At 37.4% G+C, this 23,430-nt stretch overlaps 1 protein-coding gene across 8 annotated transcripts in view; it reads right to left on the minus strand.

The window, feature by feature from the left end:
- LOC311598129 (uncharacterized protein C8orf34 homolog) overlaps positions 1 to 23,430 on the minus strand; it is a 413,498-nt gene that overhangs the window by 96,648 nt on the left and 293,420 nt on the right. For all 8 annotated transcript variants that reach the window (XR_014779488.1, XM_084783016.1, XM_084783017.1 and 5 more), the window contains 2 exons: positions 15,861 to 15,946; positions 2,038 to 2,114 (listed from right to left, as the gene is read on the minus strand). Coding sequence is in view for 7 of the 8 variants with exons in the window: in XM_084783016.1 (XP_084639142.1) it covers positions 2,038 to 2,114; positions 15,861 to 15,946 (163 nt within the window). In the remaining variant the exon portion in view is untranslated. The remainder of the gene's footprint in view (positions 1 to 2,037; positions 2,115 to 15,860; positions 15,947 to 23,430) is intronic.

The raw sequence follows: 23,430 nt of genomic DNA on the forward strand, positions 1-23,430 counted from the left end.
TCCTCTTCTGAGTTGTTTTGGTCAGAGTATTTTAGCATTGCAACTGAAAGGAAGCTAAGACAGCTCTGAGTAGTTAGTCTAATTAGCTAGTATTAGTTAGCTAGTATTAGTAGCTAGTATTATTTTGAAGGAAAACAGCCTGGCCTTAAGCTGTCACTCCAGAAGTAGAATTAAGACAGGTAGATAGGAAGCAGTTGTAAGGTACACAAGAAAATATTTAACAGGAATACACGGTTCCAGAAAAGGTCTGGTGACTGAGCTTCTCTGAGCCTGTTTTATCACCTCTGGCTACTCATCCTGAGGACAAGCGGTAGGCGGTGGCTGGGAATGCAGACGTTAAGGGGAAATAACCTTTTTGCTACATAAAATGAAGATGGCTCCTCCTGTTCCTAGGGCTCTGATATGCTGAGGGATTATTTCCAAGAAATATCTTTAACATAACAGACATGTATTATTGTCCTACTATGTGCAGAAAAGAGAAGAAGAAAACAAAAAATGACTTTATATTATGGTGGAAAGATAAGGAAAATAAACAAAGAAGTAGGCGGTATATAATGCTGCAGGGGCAAGTAATAACTATGTAAGAAGAAACACAAAAAAACGAACATATTAATAACGACTAGGATACCTGTAGCAAGAAAGTAGTATTTTTAGAAAAATAGCATTAATTTCTTTAGAATTTTTGGAATTAGCTTTATTATTATACCCAATAGAAAAGATTTCAGCTGTAATGAACTGCTGTATAGTCTGGGTGTCATTTCACCATAGTGGCATGGATTACATTGTACACCCATAAAGTGCTATGATTACCTCAAAATATGTTTGTAATTGGGTTCTAAAAGATCTAGTTCTCTAAAATACATTGACTAAGGTAGATTAAACCTATTATCCGTGGTGATTCTGGCACTCCATCTTGGTTAGAAGGAGGACCCGGGACAGCACCAGCAATGAAAAGGGGTGAATATGAGGGCATGGGAAGGAGACAGACATCTCCCAGGCCCCAGTGCTTTATCTCAGACTTGTACCTCCAAAGCTAGGAGGAAATACTTTTCCATTGTTTAAACCACTTGCTCCGTGGTACCTTCTTATGGAAACCCCAGCAAACATACAGAGACTAGATGAACAACATATAAACACTGCTTAAATATAAAAGACTGCATTAGCCCTAGCATTAAAGCAATGCAAACTCCTTTAAAATTTTTTATATTTAGAATTCACATAGAGATGTATGGTTTTCCTGTATTTATTCTTTTAATTTTGAATTGCATTAAAGTCGGAAACTGGATCTCATTACACCATGGTGAACTTTTGATCATGTTCCTGGAGGGGGAGACCTGGTGGCACTAAGAGGAAGGACAGCAGGTTACCAAGAAGAGACTTGATACCCTATGAGCATATACAGGGGGAGGTAATCCCCCTCAGGAACAGTCATAGGGGAGGGGAATAAGGGGAAAATGGGAGGGAGGGAAGAATGGGAGGATACAAGGGATGGGATAACCATTGAGATGTAACAAGAATAAATTAATAAAGAAAAAAAAAAGAAAAATTACAAGGAGTTCACACCTCGTGATAGCACGCACCAAAGAACATGGCAGCTTTTGAGATACAGAAAGCACTTACTTTTCTGCTCGGATGTATACAGCTTAATTTATCGAAGTATGACACGGCAGCTCACGAGCTCTTGGGATGGGCCTATGTTGTAGTAACAGCTGAGCTCATGGGAACTAACCACTGCCTCAGTCAAGTTTCCCACACTGTCAAAAGAGCTTTACACATCCTTTCTGTGCACACAGTAAATGGTCACCTTCTGCTGCAAGAACTCTGCCATGTTTAGGGAACAGTGAATACACTTAAGTGTTCTTTATAAAAGGAATGCTTATTTCTACTCCTTGTGTTCTTTGGAGATGTTCTCTTAGTGAGCTGTCTCTCTCTTTCTCTCTTTGACTCACGACTCAGTGTGTGTAGATGTGTGTGTGGGTACGTGTGTTTCTCTGTGTGCTACAGAATTAACAAAAACAAATAAATTCACACACTTACAGGTTCTGTTATTTTAGACGTTTTCTCAAAATCTTCACCTTCTTCCATAAGAGTTTCTTCAGTCCCAGGTAAAGAATCTATTTTAATTTTTAAAAACGAAAATTACACATTGTCTATGCATTATATATATATTTATAGTGATAAGAATGATATTAATATTATTGAACTACTTATTTAAAAACTGATAGTGTTTATAAGTAGACATTTGAAGTTGTTTAGCTTATAGATAAATATACGAATGAATATATTTTTAATTCAGATGTGTATGTTAAAATTTTAAAAGTACGAGAGCCAGTAACCTTATTTTTACATATAAAGCAACACTCCAGGCTGGAGAGATGACACCATGGAGCTTTAGAGTATGTACTCCATATGAACTCACGGAGACTATGCAGCATGCACAGAGTGGGTACAGGTCAAAGGGAGACAGGGCCCCAGTGCTGAGAAAAGAAGTAGATGCAAGCCCGCATCCCTGCCTCAGACACTATCTTCAGTTACTGCCTTCAAAGAAAAAAGGTAGTTTTCTCTAACAGAGTCTTCATGGGTATACAAACCACATTTAAGTGTAGGCTATATAACCAGCAGTAGATGGCTAAATGAAACTTTGTTGTTGTTGTTGTTGTTGTTGTTTTACATTTTTATTTTGTTATCATTTTTTTCACTAAAGTATTTTATTTTTTAAATGCCATGTTTTTAAGTTATATTGAAATCATTTTCTTTTTTTTCAATTTTTTTTTTTTACTAATTTATTCTTGTTACATCTCAATGGTTATCCCATCCCTTGTAACTTCTCATTCTTCCCTCCCTCCCATTATCCCCTTACTCCCCTCCCCTATGACTGTGCCTGAGGGGGACTTCCTCATCCTTTATATGATCATAGGGTATCAAGTCTCTTCTTGGTAGTCTGCTATCCTTCCTCTGAGTGCCACCAGGCCTCCCCCTCCAGGGGACATGGTCACCAGAGTATGTGTGAAAGTCATACCCCACTCTCCACTCTCCACTCAACTGTGGAGAATGTCCTGTCCATTGGCTAGATCTGGGTAGGGGTTTGAAGTTTACAGCCTGTATTGTCCTTGGCTGTAATGGTGCCATAGTTTGAGCGGTACCCCTGGGACCAAATCTGCCTATGCAAACTAGTACAGCCACTTTGGAAATCTATCTGGTGCTATCTCAGAAAAATGGGAATAGGGCTTCTTCAAGGCCCAGCTATTCCACTCCTTAGAATATACCCAGAAGATGCTCCAGCACACAAGAAGAAACTTTGCTCAACCATATTCATAGCAGCCTTATTAATAATAGCCAGAACATGGAAACAGCTTAAGTGTCCATCAATAAAAGAATGGATAAAGAAACTGTGGTACATATACACTATGGAATACTATTCAGCTATTAAGAACAAGGAATTCCCAAAATTTGTGGACAAATAGATTGAGCTAGAAATGATCATAATGAGTGAGTTAACCCAGAAGCAGAAAGACTCAAATGGTATATACTCACTTATATCTGCCTACTAGCCCAAGGGGCATGTCCCACGAAAGCCTTCACTTACCAGGAAACTGGACAGAGGGGAGGACCTCCTATTGGGAGTCTAGATGAGAGAATCATGGGAGAATAGCAAAGTACAAGGATCCAGAGGATCCTAGAAGCCAAATAAAACTTAATGGTATCTTTTCAGGGATTTTTCTTTCATAATGTTTCATTTGGGCATTTTTATTATTAAAAGTATATTACTTAAATATTAATATTTCTGATTTTGAGTCTTAATGGCATTTTTATGTGTGCAAATGTGTGTTTCTCTGTCTATTGTGTTCACTGTGCTCCTTCTTTGGCCCTCTATTTTTTTTTCTGTTTGTTTCTTTTGTCTTATTCAACTAAGATTTGATTACTTTTTATTTCATTTTTTCTTTTCTTTTCTTTTTTCTCATTTTAGATTCTAGCTTAATTTTTAATGAAAAGGAGCAAGAAAGGGTGAGAGAGGAAGTGGAGAAGATCTGGGAGGAGTAGGGAAAGGAAAAACCATAGTCAGAATATTCTGAATGAAACTCAGATTTCTGTGGCAACTGCATGCATATGCACACACACACACACACACACACACACACACACACACACACACACACACACCATACATGCCTAATTAAAAGTAAAAATAAATCTAAGAATAAGGTAAATCTTTTTTAGTGCCTATTCAACTATATTTTGCTATGTATATCTTTAGTGTCTTTTTTTCTGTTTTGTAATGTTATGCTTCTTGCTATCTTTAATGTCTTTTTTTCTGTTTTGTAATATGTTATGCTTCTTGTTTGTTTGATGTCTTCTTTTAGATGGGGACAGGAGGATACAAGTATGAGTTCTGAAATTTAGCATTCTCTTTTAAATCAGATGACAAATTGTGAATGGGACAATAAGAGTGCAAATTATTAACTCATCATAGGCTTACAATAAAAAAAATAACATCAAGCAATACCAACAGAGCCAACTAACCAGGGCTCAAGATGGGCCCTGTGGAGACTGAAGCTCTAAGCAAGGACCACACGTGGACTGGACCTAGGCTCCCTACACAGATGTAGCCACTGGGCAGCTCCATCCTCATATGGGTCCCCTAGTGAGGGTCTTGGGGACTGATTCTGACATGAATTCTGTTGCCTATTTTTCAATTACTCCTCCCTAATGCAGTTATCTCAGCAAGCAACAGGGGAAGAGGACACACTCAGTCCTGGGAGAGGGGGGCTCCCCTACTCTGAGGAGCAGAGGAGAGGGATAAGAGAAAAACAGAGGTAGGGTAGGGCTATGAAGAGAGAAGAGAGGGGGCTGTGACTGGGGTTTAAAGTGAATAATTAATAAAAAAAAGAATTTGTAACTATTAAGTCTAAATCTTAGAGAAGTGAGTGAATGGTGGATTTTAATTATATGAATAAAGTGACAGGAAACCCTTATGGCTGCAAAGTTAAGTTAATAAGTGCAGTGCAGAGAGATATTTACAGTTAGTGGATAAATCTATGGTAATGGTAATTATATGTAACATCTATACATTATCTATACAAGGTACTGTCAATTTCCTTGGTTAAATTTAACTTTATACATTGAAATTTAAAAATCTCTCCTCGTGAGGCAGAGGCAGGCGGATCTCTGTGAGTTCGAGGCCAGCCTGACTTACAAAGCGAGACCAGGACAGCCAAGGCTACACAAAGAAACCCTGTCTTGAACAAATAAAAGGAGGTGGGGATAAATTTAAAAACTGGTTTAGAGGAAAGTATTTCAAACCATTGTGTTTAACAAATTTGATTTCTTATATTTATTTCTATTAAGAAATCCTTCATCAGAGAAGCTTCTCTTTATACCGAATGAAAACCAATACAGTAAATTAAAACTAGGCACAAAGCAGAGATCAGCATATCATAGGAGTACACATCCATACCATACCTCCTGCATGCCTGTCTCACAAAACATGGCTGAAGAGAAGGCTGGAGGAATGTAGAAGACAGAATAACATGAAGCCTGCTGCTAAATAGTCTGTTAGAAACCGCTACATAAACAAAACTGGAACAATAGTAATACCCATAGATATGTTAATGTGAAAAGGGGAAATTTTCATAGGCCGCACCCCTAGACAAAGAATGATAGACAACCACTGACAGCTAGGAGGTGGGAAAAAGTAACTCTTCCGAGAGATGAGCTCTGTTATTAGTTATTAGATACAAAGTGGTCAGCCCTGAAACCATATATATACAAACAACAAAAGCAGATGTAACAGCTTGTATTTATGTATTTGTGCATGGTACACACACGTAGGTAATAATAATAATAAAAAAATCAACTTCAAGGGAGACATGAGAAGAGTTAGAGTGAGAATACCAGGAAGGAGCCCCAAGGATCAAAGAGAAAAATGTATTTCTATTTTAATTTAATTTTTAAAGCTATATGATTACATAAAGAGAAAACCATTTAGACTCATATGCAAATGGAGATAGATTTTTCTAATGCATGAAATGAGTGCTCTGGGAAAGAAATTAGAATGTTGAGATTTTGTAGCCACTTATGGTCAAGGAATAGGGAAACAACAAAAAACTTGGCACAAGCCCATGGTTCTGGCTCAAGGCATCTCTATCTCTGGCAATTCAGAGTGTTTTATGCAAAAAGAAAAGCTTACAAATCTCCTGGGTACACGCTTATCTCTATATAAACATAGATTTCATTGTAGAACACAGAATGCCTTCCACTGTGATACCAACTCTGGAGAAACCATAAATTAAGATAATTTACCTATTACCCTTATAAACAGAACAAAACCATTAAAAGTAGCAAATTTTAGTTGATAAAATCAACATAGATAAGAATAGTCATTCAGCTGTGAGAATACTTTGGCACCTATTTATTAAAACCAACTTCTAAGAGCTTATGAGCTAGCATGGACAGACTCATTAAACCAAGAAGCAACTTGGACTTCATTTACATCTTCTAAAATTAAATTACAATCCTCCTCCAGAGAACTAAGTAGCCTAATCGAAGATCTTCACTTCTCCATCGATTCCTCCAAGTCCAATCCTGTAGTTTCATTCCCCAGGTCTGTAGCATCTCTTCTGCTGTGGCCTCTACCTACTCTCTGCTCTCATTCCCGGGGAACTAACTAAGCAGATCCTCTCCCTCCTATGAACCCCTTTTCCCCATCCCAGTTCATCTCTGTTTCCATAGTTTCCAATACCCAGGAACAGGAACACATTCTTACTGTGTCCCCACTGGCCACACCTGACAAGAAACAAAGGACTTTCTCACACACAGACACCACACTCTCCTAAAAACCAAAGAAAAAAAAAGAAACCAAAGAACAAAACATCTACCCATCAAAGACAAGAGTAGATACCAATACCTAGAACTACAGTCTTCCCAAGCCAAGATGCCTAGACACTAGCATAAGAACATAACAATACCCAGGATAATGTGTCTACACTAGAACACTGCAATCCTACCACAATACACCCTGAATATTGCAATATAACTGAAACACATATGCCTTTATGTTTATGACAGAGCTCTTGAAAGAAGGGATTAAATACTTACAGAAATCTTTGAAAACACAAACAGTGGAAAAAAAATAGAAAACAAAAAACAAAAAGAGAAACAAAAACAAAACTGTTTGAGACCTGAAAGAGTTTCAATTAGAATCAATAAACTGAATTGATGGAAAACCCAAAGTGAGAAAAAAATGTGGAAATGAAAAATTTAGGAACTAAAGCAGAAACCTCAAGGGCAAGCTTTACCAACAGAAAACAATCGATAGAAGAAAGAATCAGACATTGAAGACATGATAGAAGAAATGAATATATAGGTCATAGAAAATGTTAAACTGAAAAAACTCCTGGCACAAATATCCAGAAAATCTAAAAAAAAAAAACTATGAAAAGCCCAAGTCTAAGAATAATAGAGTAAAGGAAGGAAAAGAAACCAGAGTAAAAGAAATGGAAAGTATACTCAATAAAATCAAAGAAAAACATCCTAACCTAAAGGAAAAGATGCCCTATTGAAGAACAAGGATGATACAGAATAGCAAATAGACTTAACCTGAAAAGAAATTCCCCTTGGAACATAATAATCAAAACATTAAACATTCAGAATAAGGAAAGAATATTAAAAGCCTCAGGAAAAAGACTAAGTAACATACAATATCTGGCATATCTCAATTATATCTGACTTCACAGAGAATCTGAAAGCTAGAAGTTCCTAGATAGATGTGCTGCAGACTCTAAGTGATCATAAACACCATATTACTATACACAGAAAAACTATCAATTACCATAGATGGAGAAAAAAGTTATTCCATGACAAAGTCCAATTTATACAACATCTATCAGAAAGTGCTAGAAGAAAACTCTTACCTAAGGAGATTAACTACATTCAAGAAACCCAGGGGATAACTAATCAAATGAACAATATCAAAAGAAGACACACACACACACTTGAAAGCTCTAGAACAAAAAAATAAATCACACCTATAAGGAATAGAGGATGAAAAATAATCGAACTCAGAACCGAAATTTAAAAAGACAAAACAAAGCAAAAACAGAAACAAAGAGCAACACAAAGAATCAATGGGACAAAGAGGTGGTTCTTTTAGAAAACCAGTAAGATTGACAAGCCCTTATCTAAATTAACTAAAAGGCAGAGTGAAAATATCTAAATCAACAAAATAAGAGATGAAAAAGCAGACATAACAAAAGACACCAAGGAAATCTAGAGAATCGTAAGGAAATACTTTAATAACCTGTGCTCCACAAAATGGGAAATATAAAAGAAATGGATAATTTTTTGATATATGCTATTTACCAAAGTTAAATCAACATCAGATAAACAAGTTAAACAGACATATAACTTGTAGTGTAATAAAAAGTTATTAAAAGCGTCGCAATTAAAAAAAAAAGCCCAGGGACAAATAATTATAGGGCAGAATTCTACCACACATTCAAAGAAAAGTTAATTCCAACACCACTAAAATTATTCCACAAAATGAAAACAGAAATAACATTGCCCAATTCATTTTATTATCAGTACCCTGATATCTAAACCACATAAAGACAAAACAAAGAAGAATTACATATCAACTTCCTTTACAAACATAGGTGTAACATTTCTCAATAAAATACTTAGAAACCATATTCAAGAACAATTCAAAAAGGTCATCCACTATGATCAAGCACGTTTCATCCCAGAGAAGGAGAGATGTTTCAACATTCATAAATCAACCGAATTTTAAAAACTGAAGGACAAAATCTACATGATTATCTCATTAGATGTACAAAAGGCATTTGACAAAACCCAACACTCCTTCATGATAAAAATTTCTGGACAGATGAGAGATATAGTAGATATACCTAAACATAATAAAGGCAGACTGCAGCAAGCCCATAGCCTCGATAAACTTAATTGAAGAAAAGCAGAAATTCCACTAAAATCAGGAACAAGACAAGGTTGTCCACTCCCTCCATATACAATATACATATTATATACATATCATGCCTATATACTATACTAGTGCTTGAATTCTTATCTAGAGTAATAAGACAAATGAAACAGATCAAGGACATACAAAATAGAAAGGAAGAAGTCAAAGCACCTTTATTTGCAGATGATATTATAATATGTATAAATGACCTGAAAAATTCCACCAGGAAACCCCTACACCTGATAAACCCTTTCAGCATAGTAGCTGAATACAGAATTGACTTATAAAAATCAGTAGCCCTCTTGTACATAAATGACAAAAAGACTGAGAAGGAAATCATAGAAACAACACCTTTCCCCAATAGCCTCAAGTGAAAAAAAATCAATTATTTGAAGAAGGAATTTGAAGAAGATATCAGACTATGGAAAGATCTCCAATGCTCATGAGTCAGTAGGATTAATATAGAAAAAATGCTACTCCTACAAAAAGCAACATACAGATTCATGCAGTCTCCCTAAAATTCCAACACAAATTTTCATAGATCTTTAAAAGACATTTTCCAGCTTTATACAAAAATCCTGGGATAGCTGAAACAATCCAAAATAGTAAGGAACCACTAGAGTATCACCTACAAAGATATAGTAACAAAAAACAGCACGGAACTGGCACAAAAACGGACTCATTGACCAATAGGTTTAAATTGAAGACCCATACATAAATCCACACAAAACAAACAAAAATAAGAGTAGTAAAATGACTCTTAATGCTATAGCCTCATAGGTCACTACCTTGTCCCGCCATCATCAAAGAAGTTTTCTCCTGCAGATATGGGAACGAATACAGAGACCCACAGACAGACATTACACGGAGTGATAGACTTCGAGCACACACCCCTAAGTGGGGATGTCGCCATCAAATTTCTCCCCTCAGAGCTCAGAGAACCCCACAGCGAAGGCAGAAAAAAGTGAGAGCCAGAAGATTTAGAGGAAGGCCTTCTAAATCGTGAACAAAGCTCATACAAACTCACAGAGACCGAGACAGCATGCACAGAGCATGCGCGGGTCTGCACCAGATCCTCTGCATATGTGTTATGCGCTTCAGCTTAGTGTTTTTTAATGGGAATCCTAAGTGTGCAAATGAACTGGGTCTTTGGTTCTTGTGCCTTCTCTCAGGTGCTTTTCCTTCTGTTGATTAATTTTGTCCGACTCAAATATGATTTTTTTTATTTTATCACTTAATTTTATTTTATTGTATTCTATTATTTTATTTCATTATTATTCCATAAAAGCCTGTTATTTCCCACTGAGAAACAGAAAGCAAGTGGCTCCAGATGGGAAGGGAAACGCAGAGGAACTAGGGGAAGCAGAAGGAGGAGAAACTATAAGACTGTAACCAGGATATATTGTGTAAAAAAAAAAGAATCTAATTTCTATAAAAAGAAACAAGAAAAAGTTATAAATAAAATTAAGTTACATTCCATCAAACTGTGGGAAAATACTATATAAGTTTATAGCTTACTATGGGTTTTTTATTTTATGAGTTGAGATTCTTAAGTAAGACATTTACTTAACATTAAGTTTTTATTTTCTATATGAAAATAATTTGTGTATATATGTATAATATATATAATTTAAAAGTTTCCAGGAATTTCCTGGCTTTTTAAAGTTAGAAGTACAGCATGTGTTCTCCATTTCCTCTCACAGGATATGCGACAGTTTGGGATAGACACCTCTCTGTTTGATCTCATTTGTGTTGATGCATTCATTAGCTCATCATTTATGTATTTTTATATATTCATTTACTCAATAAATCTTATAGGTCAAGTACTGGCTATGTGATTTCAAAATACATGACTCAAAACTATTTTTCATTACTGTCTCATAGAACTAACTTGAATACATATATAGTATCAATATTTTAAACACAAATGAACACTTACCAGGTGACAGTGACATTTTAGTTTGTGTTCTGCTAGGGGCTTGTTTTGAGTATTCTTTGGTTAGGGGCATCCTATCTGCTGAAATCTAGGAGCTGGTAGTGGTCCTAGTGCCTAGCAGAGCATTTCTATGATGAGCTTCCTGGAGCAGCTGAGAATTTCAGTGTCTTACCTTATTTGAAATTTACAAAGGCAAATGGACTCAGCCAAAAAGACAAAAAATCGTGGTGGAACATCAATCTAACAAGGTTAGTTGAGCAAACAGGCATCCTACAAATAACAAACTATTGTCTCATGCTTGAAGGGACAAACTTCTAATGTGTTTGAAATACATTTCTTCCCGAGTGCTCACTAGCACATACAGATATATCAACAATTACGCTCTTTTTACTGCAGAGAAGTTTGTCTTATAAGGTAGCATGTTTTCCAGAAAGATACTATAGTTGTTTGCTTTTTCAGTCACATAAGGTGTAGCAGAAATTGAGTCTTCAGTGAAATAGCACAGAGGCACGGAGCAATAAAAGTGATTTTATTCTTTAAAATCTGTCTTCAAACTCTTGGATACAATTTTAATCTGTTGGTTGAGCCTGCTGATGGGATCTGGAAATCTTGAATGCTTGTCACAATGTTTAGCTTCAATTAGCTTCCTCTTGTCATCATTTTTGCCATGGCTGCTTGTGTTACAAGAACTTCTCTGCACAAGATCAGCCCTATTTATAGAAATGTGTATCTTGAGCCAAGTTCAATATGGACGCATGGTTGACATGTAAATCACATCAGAGATTTTTGAATGATGCTAATGATTCTTAACTTTGGAGTCTCACGATCTGACTAACTTCAGTGGAAAGGAATTCACTGAAGCAGAAACTCCTGTTTTGCAATTTCCTAATTAGGTATTCTAATATTTGAATGTGGAAAAAGCAGGATATAAATATTTCAAGAAAGGAGCTTAAACGTAATGAATGCATTTTTTCCAGAGGATCCTTTTATAATCAGAAACATATTACTAGATGTGTTGTTTAATTTTCCAGCACAGTTGTCTCTTGAGTTCTCAGTAAATATGAATATGTAATAGCTACAGAGTACAGATCTATTAACAAATTGATTGATTAAACTATATTTGATTGAATTTAAACAGCTAAGGGCCAAGTTGCTAAATAGTCTCTGTGTTGTGTTACTTTTATATTGAGCATGAAAACCTTAAAAAGCATGAAATCATTTGAAGTGTGAAAAATACTGAGTGATTCAGAAACAATTATGAGTTTAGAAAGAGGAAGCATCAGTGTAAGCTGGACGTCAGGGACACTTAATATGACCTTAAGGCACATAGTCTGAATACTACAGGCAGCCAAAGGAAGCTGTCACTATTGAGGAAACAGTGGTCTATGCAGAGGAAACTATGCAGTATACGCAAGAGGAGATGGTCGGGTGGAAGACACAAGATAAATGAGTGTTGATTGATAGGTAGCATAAAGTTCCACGTTGCTAGTCATCCAGAACTCTGCTCTCATTGTCAGGGTTTAAGAACTGTCTTGAGAATATGCAGACCTTAGCTCTGTAACAGATCTGAACATATGGACAAAATCGTGCTTCTAGTCACTGGTATTGGTTTATATTCCTCTATCATTTTATTTTGAAATGTTAGTGGGTGATTTTTACATGTGAAGTTATGGTGTATATATAAAATTCCAAATGAAGTCCATAGAATTGTGTTATCTGGATAAGAAATATAGTAAATTTAACTTACGATGTACAATAATCAAACATCCCAAGCTTGTGACCTTCCTTAAAAACCAGAGCAATTCCCAACAGCCTTCATTTGCCTCTCTCTGGCTCCTTCCTTATCACATCTCTCAGCTTCCTCATACCCTGAAGATCACTGCTATTTTGAGCCTATCACTTCCTTCTTGTATTATAGGTTCTTCACTTAAGTATGTTTTCCTAGAGAACATGCTCTAGAGATTTCCTCATTTTAAGCTTTTTGAAAATGGCATCCTTTGACTTCTGTTTGTCCCGTCAACATTTATGATCCTAAGACCCAGTGTGGAGCTCTTACTTGGTCAAAGCAGCATTCATAGTTGATTGAAATCAGCCCAGTAGCTGGGCTATCTTACCTCAGTTGTACAAAGCATTTTTGCTAAACATTTATCAGCACACTGCTGACCTTATGTATCCTGTGTGGATAGTTGAAATGGATCAAAGAGTCCCCACTGGGTAACAATTCCACAGCTCATTGGTTTGATCATCCACGAAGATCCTAACAGAGTTTCTTCACACTCCCTGGTATATAAAGCTGGTTTTGCTAAGGTATTTATCTAGATATGCAGTTTCTGGGGTTTCCATCATATAAATGCTCAAGATTATAGGATCATACAACCTTTTCTCAAACTGTTTAGTCAGCTTGAAGTAATTCTCTGTCTTCATTAGCCCTTGGGTTTTTTAGCTTTGTTAATGGATACCAAACAGATAGTTATAAACAATACTTCACAATAGTGTCCATTTTACTTTTTCCTGCTTGCTAATGTAACAAGGCATCTTTACTATTTGTATTTCCTCTTCTGTGACACATGAATTTAATTTGTTGATTATTTCTCAATGAATTTGTAGACCTTATAAAATTATAGGTGATTTTCATATTTGAATAGCCATCATTGGGCAAGAAAAACTATAGTGCTCATATATTTTCTCATTTTGTGGCTTTTTCCTTAAAATTTTCTATCTGTATGTATATAGCAATTTGTTCGTGTGTGTGGAGTATTCATGTAAGTATAAGCACTGTGTGGATGTTTATAAGGGCCACGGGCCAGTGTCCTCTTCCATCGTTTTCCGTCTTACTTTTATTTAATACAGCATCACACTGAGTTTGGAGAACACTGATTAGCTGAACTAGCTGGCCAGTGAATCCTTAAGATCCTCCTGTCTCTACTCCCCCAGCACAGGTGTGTTACAGGCATGTTACAGACATATGCTACCTTGTTCAGTATGTTTATGGGTACGGCGAGGTTTTGAACTCAGCTCTCTTACATGTACAACAAGCACTTTCCCTGATAAGCAATCCTCAGCTCCATAGTTCTTAAATTTTATAGTTGGTTTTCATTGTCTTTTTCCCTCATTTTAAAATTTAAGTTAAATTAATCCAATGACAAATTGTAACATAGAATTATATACATTAGTAGAATACCTTAGAAAGCTTTGTTTCAACCCATGTAAACATTTGTAAAATACTAGTATAAAATTAAAAATATCTTATACACATAAATTATTTCATTTGTTTGTTGTAAAATCATTCAAACATTCTTGCTCTAGGTTTTAGAGTGTATAGTCCATTATTATTTCATTACATCTCTCTCTAATGCTTATGAACTTTGTGTCTACTTTAAGATGTTCCTCACTCAGACATAAGGAAAATATTTTCCTACTTTAATCTCTCTAATGATCCTGATCCCAGGTGCTGAGCTCTGCTAGAATACAGTTAAAATAGTAGCAATGCATCTTAGGTACCACTGCAGTAGCATTACATGTACCATTGGTTTGTCAAGCATTTTGAATCACTCTAGTTTTACCCTCATATGTTAAGTTATGAAGTTTGTACTGAATCCTATAGAAATGGGTATCGGCTAAGTATTTAAAATTTTTATTATTAAAAACAGCTGTGATACTGAGTGTCATAGTTTTTGTGAACCTGAAGCAAAACCTAGACATACCTGGTGAGTTTGGATCTACTTGATACAAACTAGAGTCATCTATGAAAATAGGATCTCATCTGAGCAATCAAATTGGTCTATGGACATGTCTGTAGAGCATGTCTTTGGGTACCGTTTGATGTGGGAAGATCCATCCCACCACTGGGGTACTACCCCTCAATACATGGGCCTGGGCAAGCTGAACAAGCTATGGGAAGTAAGCCAGGAAGACGCATTCGTCCAGGCTTCTGTTCTTACCTTCAGCTTTCTGCCTTGGCTTCCCTGAAAGGGGGCTATGACTTGTAAGTGTAGGCTGAAATACCCAACCCTGAACAAGGTAGTCTCTGTCCGTGACTTCTAAGAACAGCACATACTAAACTAGGGCACCTAAGAATAGGGAATCTGAAGTGAGGAACTGCCTCCATTAGATTGGTCTCTGTGTGTGTCTAAGGAACGTTCTTTTGATGGAGAAATGATACAGGAGGGCCCTGCCCACTGCAGATGATACCATGCTGAGGCAGGTGGACCCAGGTTGTATAAGACATGTAGCTATGTAAGCCAAGGAAACAAGCAAGGAAGCAGCATCCTTTTCTCCATGGTCTCTGCTTCAGTGCCCAGCCCTAGGTTGTTCCTGCCTTGGCTTCCCTCTCTGATGGACCCAGAAACTGACAACAACGCTCTCCTGCTCACACTGTGTTTGGTCATGGCATTTGATCCCAGCAACAGAAAGGCAAGCTAGAGCACAATGCAATGAAAGGAAAAGAAGCTGTTTCACAGATAGAAAAAGAGGAGGAAGGCATACACGAGACACTAAGGGAACATGAAGTTGGTCTTAGAAAGAAAAACAAGATTTATAGTCTCAACACCAATTTAACTTATGACTGAGAGATAAGTTGTATGATGTCTCCAATAAGATATTGCTGTTCTCCTCCAAGAAAACTAACTGGATCGGTGGCGTGAGAGAGGGAGTAAAATACATGCCAATTTTCAAGGAACTCATAAGAAATTTCACTTTCTATAGAGCCAACAAGGGAGAAAATGTATTGAAAAAGTTAGAATTAGTAGTATGATTTTAATAGAAGCTAACATTTAGTTGTCTCTTCAGAACCCACACTTCCTGATTCCTTTTCTCATTTGTCCTTCCCTGCCCAAGTGAGAGGGATGTGCCTGTGACTCAAGGTTGCAGGCATCTGGTTCAGTGAAGTTATTTTTGTAAATCATTAAGAGTTACTAAAACTTCTGTAATACATTTGAATTTAAAACTTACCCAATGAATCTGGGATTATCTCATCTGGAGAATGAAATATTTGTAGTGTATCTTCGGTTCTTTCCATCAGGTTGTCTCCTTGAAGCCTAAATAATTAAAAAGCATCATTGGAAACTGTGGCATTGCTGAATGGTGAGCTATGAAGTACATATCAGACTTCTAGACTCTGAAATCAAACACACTTTTTCAAAGTAAACATAGACATTTACTAGATCCATCTTAAGCTCAGGTTGTTGCCTTTTCCAGCCATTAAGGAAAGGTCTTCTATCTGCGTTTTCATATACAATACAATTAATCTAGATCAGTGGTTCTCAACCTGTGGGTGACAACTCCTTTGGGGTTCAAGTAAGCCTTTCACAGGGGTTGCATGTCAGATATTCTGCATGCCAGATACATAAACTACAATTCATAACAGTAGCAAAATTACACTTACGAAGTAGCAATGAAAATAACTTTATTTTGGGGGGGGGGTCATTACAACATGAGGAACTTATGAAAGGGCTCAGCTTTAGGAAATTTGAGAATCATTGATCAAGATTCTACAGCCTAGAACCAAACTCCTTTACATCTTAGCCTGAGCAGAAAAAAAATAGTAACAGAAAATGTTTTTACTGAACAATAAAATCTGGTTAAGTAGAAGGAAAGCAAGCCTGACACTCTGTGTTCAGTTGACTTCTTCTGGGTCCTGGACTCATGAGACAGTTTTTTTTTTTTCACTGCACAGAGGTTTGCCACACACACACACACACACTTTCCAAATCAACTGGTCTGAGAAGAAGGACTAAAGGTCAAGATCTGTTGGTGGTGGGAGGGAGGATCCTAGTGTGTACAGCAGCTCCAGGTCTGACAGAGACACTAGGGAACCCTTGGTAGAGGAACACTCTCTAGGTCCTTTACAGTGCGTATCCCACAACTGACGTATGCTCATGTCTACACTGAGAAGTGACACCTCACAATACTAAGTTCAACCTGGGTTTATGGAACACTCTGAAAGTGCATTCTCAGAAGAAGGTGGGTATTAGCAATGTGTCCCAGAATTCTACCCTAAAAAAGCTCAGTTCTGTAAATCTTGAAGGAGAGACTATGGAACAGTCTTGAGACCGGAAGTTTCTATCAATGCTCTCACAGTTTTTTGTATGTTGAGGAAGTGACAAATGCTTTCCTAGGGAAATACTAATAAATGTATGGCATATAAAATTAAGGTTTATTGAAAATAAAAAGTATAATTTGTAACTACAGTGGGATTCCATGTTAAAATTCTCAGTAATACTTTTGTTTTTTATGCCATGGTAGAATCACACAATAACTCATTCTCTTTATCTTTAGTAAAATTATAAATATTTGTAAATTATGCTTTCCTTTTTATATTATGGATTTCTGTGTACTTCTCTATATGCCACAATTTGTACTTTTATATATAAAATCAGGTTGTATTGTGCTATATTGTTACATATTGTAAGTTAACTAGGATGGTCATCAGGTTAAACAGCACTTGTTGCCAAGACTGAATACGCACATTTGATCCTTCAGACCTGCATAGCAAAAGAGAACTGACTCTTGCAAATTGTCTTTTGACTTCCACATGAGAGCCATGGCATGTGAAAACCAGCACCCAAAAATAAGCAAATAGTGAAATAAAAATAAGGACTCGTCAAGGAGAATTTTCTTGCAACACTTTTTGGCCCACTTATGTATGCACTTTATACTTCAACAAATTTTAACAAAAAAAAACTGCTTTAAAATAATTAATGAGCTATACTTTCTTCCAAATCTTTCCTGCTACTTTCCTCTTTTCAATTCATGTAAACAAATTAGGAAAAATATTTTTGATAAGCCATAATATCATATATTGGGTTCTTTTTGTTTTTTCAGAATGTATTTTATTAATTTTTTATTTTGTACATATACATTTATATTATTACACATATATACAATAAACTACCTATAGCAAGAAGAGCCATTACACAATCAGGAACTGTGTAAATGTTACATTCTTAATGTTTTGGCTATTTGTTTTTGACAGACTTGAAGAAACATCTTTCCTATCTTGCTGCATCTAAAATTCTAAATGTAAATCAATATCTATCATATATTATCATTATCAACTTAAAACATCTATCTAGACCTAAAAACATCTTAAACTCTAAACAACTAAGCTTCATTGTAAAACTAAATTATCTGGTCTTCAACCCCATCAGAGACTTGAGAAGGAATAAAATTGATTACCTGAGTATACCCGGAGTGCAGGTTATCAGCTTCCCAAATGAGAAGATGACAGAGACAGTTTGCTACCTGAACAGTCACCCAAAACTCTTTATATTGTGGGAGCACCATCTTCAGTCTTCTGGCCCAATATATCTGATAGGCATATTTGTGAGGCAGGAACTATTGAGGACTTTCTTACCCTGTCTTGACATAGTTTGGCCAACAACTCTGCCTGCATCCAAGCCTGCCCCTTTTAAGGCAGAATTCTGCCTGTGGTAGAAATGAGGACATTTTGCCCAGTGACTTGTTTGCCACATTTGAAGCCATCTCCATAAGGAGGTTCTTTGATGCTCAGCATCCTTTTTGTGGTAGGTTGTGTGTTACCAGGAGTTAACCTGTCTCACTGTCAGTGAATCTTTAAAATAATAACAACATTTTAAATGCAGTATTCTGTATATCTCTGAGGTTTTTGAGGACCTTATCTAACTATCTTACCTTATCTTTCTATGGATACATATTTGTCTGTTGTACCTAAGATGCATACTTATGATAAAATAAACTAGTAATTGATATAACCATTATTTGATCAACTAACAATTAACTTGTATAACTTATTTATCCTAAACAACCTGCAATAACACTTTCAAAGTATTAGAAATAAACCTTGTATTGTAATTGAGATATATGGGTACAATAGCTCATATTAGAGTAGAAATATATAATGTGTGTGAAGAATAATATTACATTTGAATTCTACACTACTGTATCTAAAATTAAACTTATTTTGCATCTATATATGAAACTCTATACCAGTGAATTAAAAATAACCTTGTGAGTGACAATTGAGGCAATAAATTGAGGAGTAGATTCATTAACCTACATTTTGTTCTATCCTCCCTATATATTTGTATATTCCTTTTGAGTTCTTGTTCCATTACCATTCTATCAAAAGTATTAAAGAGAAAGTGTAAAGGCACATTGTATATTTCAAGATATAATTAATAATTGTTATTAAAAATTCACAAGGAATATGGTTTGTTGGTGCATGCCTTTGATCCCAGCACTGGGGAAGCAGAGGCAGGCAGATCTCTGTGAGTTCAAGGCCAGTCTGGTCTACAAAGTAAGTCAAGGACAGCCAAGAATACACAGAGAAACCCTGTCTCAAAGAACAAAACAAACAAACAAACAAACAAAAACTCACAAGGCAATAGAGAGATAGGTTAATGATTGAGAGTGCTTACTGTTCTTGCAGCAAACCCAAGTTCTGGCTCTGAGAACAAACCATGGGTGGCTGACAAATGCTCATAATTACAGATTCAGAGGATACTATGCCCACTTCTGCACACTGAAAACAACCTCACTTATGTATACTGTGTGTGTGGATGCACGCCTTGAGCATGGGGACACACACACACACACACACACACACACACACACACACACACACACATGTTTAAATTAACCTTTTAGAATATTCTCAAATGTTTCAGTATACTTGTGTAATTAACAGTAGGTTCGAATGTTAAAAAAGAAATCTCCACAAAGATGAACTAGTTGGGACATAAAGACTATATGTCTGCCTCTCTAGTGTGCCAACACTTGTCTGGGATGCTGTAGTCCCAGTGTGTGTAGGTGGAAGATCTCCAGTTCAACACCATCCCGGTGAGAACCTGCCTGAGAAATTGAAAAGGAAATTAAAAATACCCTGTCATCCATCATCTTTTAGAATGAGATTGCTGGTATATGACCACAGTGAAAACTTGGGAGTTCCAAAAGCCCATGATGATACTCAAAGTGTTACAGCCCTTTGCTAAGCTGCCATGCTAAGCACAGCAGAGGATGGCAGGCACCCAACACCAGCCTGAAGGCAGGCCCAGTGAGATGCAGACCCAGCAGGTGCTTTGCTGGTGGTCAGCGCTGAGCTTGCCTTGATGGAGCGGGCTTCAGCGACTGCCAAAGCAGTTTTGCCATGGCTGTCCTAGGCATCCAGCCACAGTTCTTCCCCAGGATAAATGATGAATTGCAAATGATCCTGTTGGAGTGAGAGAGCAAGGCAAGCCTTTATTTTTGTGAACCAGGGGTTTATAATCCTTGGGCAGTGGGAAGGGGCTTGAGGGTGAATGTGTCTGTGTCATTGGAGCTTGAGGCACCAGGGAGACAATCTGCATGTATCAAAACCATCCTACTGTAAGAGGGGAAAGCAGTACTTAATTATCCTATGCGTGGGAGGAGATCTCCTGGAAAAGTCATAGGTCATTGGTTAAAAAGCCAAGAAATCTTATTAATATAGAGTGGATAGCTTCAGGAATCCCCAGGTGCTTGCTGAACAGGCTCTACCAGGACAGAAAGAGTTGCACCTCAGGTAGAGGATGTGGGGGTTTGGGCTCCCTAGATCAGGCAAAGAAGAGGGATCCCTGCTGGCAAAGGGAGCCCTTCATACTATATCTGGCTCAGAGGCTAACCAGAGATGCCAACAGTAGATAGAGTTTCCCGACAAACCCATTTTTGTTGTTGGTTTTGTTTTTGATTTGTTTGTTTGTTTGTTTTAAACAGCTCATGGATCAGCAGAGGCAAATATTTACTTAGCACTTATTAATTTCATTAGTGATGAGACAAGTGTTGCAAGGATCAAAGGAAGTTCTGTCTTTGATTTTGGGGTCCTTGGTGTAACTGAGTTGCAGGACCAAATGGCCATGAGTAATGCCCAGAACACTGGGTGTCCTTGAAGCTGGCTCATCTTTGTCCAAGCACTGCCCTGCAGATGCCTGAGAAGCTGTTTGCTGTGACTTGGCACCTTTCCCCAGGGGACAGATGTGCCAATGTTCCCCAGGCTACAAAACACACAGCACTGCTGTTGTCAGAGCTTAGTAGCTGCTGCACAAACAAGGGTTGTGTGGGCAAGTCCGGGAAATGAAGCCTTTACAAAGTTTAACTTTTTACCACACAGCTTTTCCAAGCCTTTTCTATTTGCTTTCTAAAACCACTCTTTCATATGAAACAAACTTCTTTATATTTTTAACCCCTATGTGGGATGCCTCTGCTCTCCATTGTCACACTAAATCCCTATGCATGGTAGCCCTATCCTTCATTGCTACACTAAAGCTCTCCTGGGGAGGGAGATGGCGTTCAATGGTAGATCATGTGCTTTGCCTGAATGTGAAAAATAAAACCAGTATTATTACTATATTATTCTTCCTCCAAGGAAAGCTGCCTGCCCCCTCACCCTTAGGTCACTCAGGGTTGTGTGGATAAACGTTTCTGCTCTCTGGTAATAAAGGCTTTGCTCGGGTCTTCAGTTCCCTCCTTCACTTCTTGTATCCCTAGTATCTGGAATGGTTCTGTAGTCACGTGCATGCATATGTGATAACCTCAAAGTCCCTTGATTTCCTCAGTGCTGGGGTGTCTTTTTTGTTTGTTTGTTTTTGCTTCATCACCCTAAACCAATGACAGGAATCTCACTGTCACTTGGCATCAGAAAAGCTAAGTCCATGTTCCTTGGAAATACCTCCTACATTATGCTTTTTTATAATGCTTCTCCCGCTAACACGTTTTCAGGAATGATATTAATTGTATGCTCCTGTTTCTTCTGAGATGTTCTGGTTTTCCTAATTGCCACTTGTCCCTCCTCGGTTAGAGTTCATGTGTCCACAGTTCCTTTCCAGGCAATCCTTCCACTGTTTCCTGTCTCTCTTGCTCTTTGCTTAGTTTTACCCACCTTTCTCCTGCCATTGTTATTCATTCTGTGCATGTCCTCTATATGAACAAGATTACGCCTCTTTCAGCCATAGAGTGACAAACATACACACATGCAAGCATATACACATGCACACACACACACATACACACACACACGTGTGCGCGCGCGCATGCCCTCGCGCACAGACTTTGGTCCAACATTGTCTAATACACATTGCTGTTTTCTTTTCTTATGTACTGCACTTGGAGTCAAGCTCCTGAAATACTCTTCATTCAGTACTTTTCAGCAGAGGCGGCCTTATCATCAACATTTTTAGTGGTTCCATAGACAGGTTTTAGGAATTCACCATAAATTACAATGAAGAAAATAGGGAGTTGTAAGTGTTTGTGACCTCTTTCTTTGGAGAGAGAGAGAGAGAGAGAGAGAGAGAGAGAGAGAGAGAGGGAGGGAGAGAGAGACCATAATTTTAGCTGGTTTCTCAAAATAATCTTTGACTCCAAGGGGTTTAAGCACTCCCATTTGTATTGCCTTCTTGTCTCCTGCAAGACGAATTATGGTTTCCTCAGCAAACTATGTGAGTCCCGCAACTGGACAATCCCTGCTTGTGCCTGCAAGTCCATCTTCTTGGATGTTCTCCTGGGGTTTAATAGTCTGTAACCTCAAAACTCCTTTCACTTTTTCAAAAATATGTCATTGAGAGTCCTCTGTCACTGTGCTGTTATCTCTGGCAACATGCCCCTGTCCTTCCCCCCCCCCCATTTTTCATTCTGTGTTCTTCCCCCTTTAAAAGCCTTCTGTCTAGGAGTCTTAGCAGATTCTGCAAATCTTTACCATTTCTCTGCTTCTGTGTCTCACCTGTTTATATAGATGTCTGTTTGTTATTTTGGGAAAAGATTTTTGTCTCTAAAAATCAACCCTAAAGGTTAATTGAGTTTGGTATATTACAGGCTCCAGGGGGATTTTTATGATATTTTTCAGTGATTATTTCAAATGGAAATAAAAATGTATGTGATCCAGAGAAGAGGCAAGAATTCTCTACTGACTATTTATTTATAGCAACATGCCCTTGAGAAATTCTAAATATCATCCTGCACGTGTCCTTCTTGGGTCAAATAATTCTGTGCCATGTCCACTATGATACAGACAATGAGTCAAAGGCTGATGTGTAGGAGCTTAGATAGGTCCAGAAGAAGGGAAGAAAGGCATGGGTATGTGAAGTAGAAAAACAAAGTCATATGATAAGGGATTATTGAGTCAGCTCATGTAGCCATGGCTTCTACTTAAACCACATGAGGTTCTGAGGAATCTAATGTGATGTAATTGAGGAAGGAAAAGGCAAAGCGTATATTCAGGGGTGACTCTTGGGCAATGGCTTTCCTTAACCCATATTTGGAACATACACTAGTAGGGCATGACTGCCATTTGTTATCCCTGAGTAGGAAATAAGATGTAACAGGACCAAGATAAGTGAGAGGCTGAACTTTGCGTCTGCACAAATGCGGTTACCTACCTCCCCTTAAAGCAAGAGGCGAGGCAGAGAAGGTCACAATGGGGCTCACATGGCACTAAGAAGGGCTATAAGTATATTTGTTTAAAACAAATTAATCATCTTTACTTTTATACGAGCCAGTGAGATCCAGCGAGGTGGAGGAAGTGCTGTTATAAATA

The sequence above is a fragment of the Acomys minous genome (genome assembly GCF_964271855.1).
Source record: "Acomys minous genome assembly, chromosome: 1".
NCBI lineage: Eukaryota > Metazoa > Chordata > Mammalia > Rodentia > Muridae > Acomys > Acomys minous.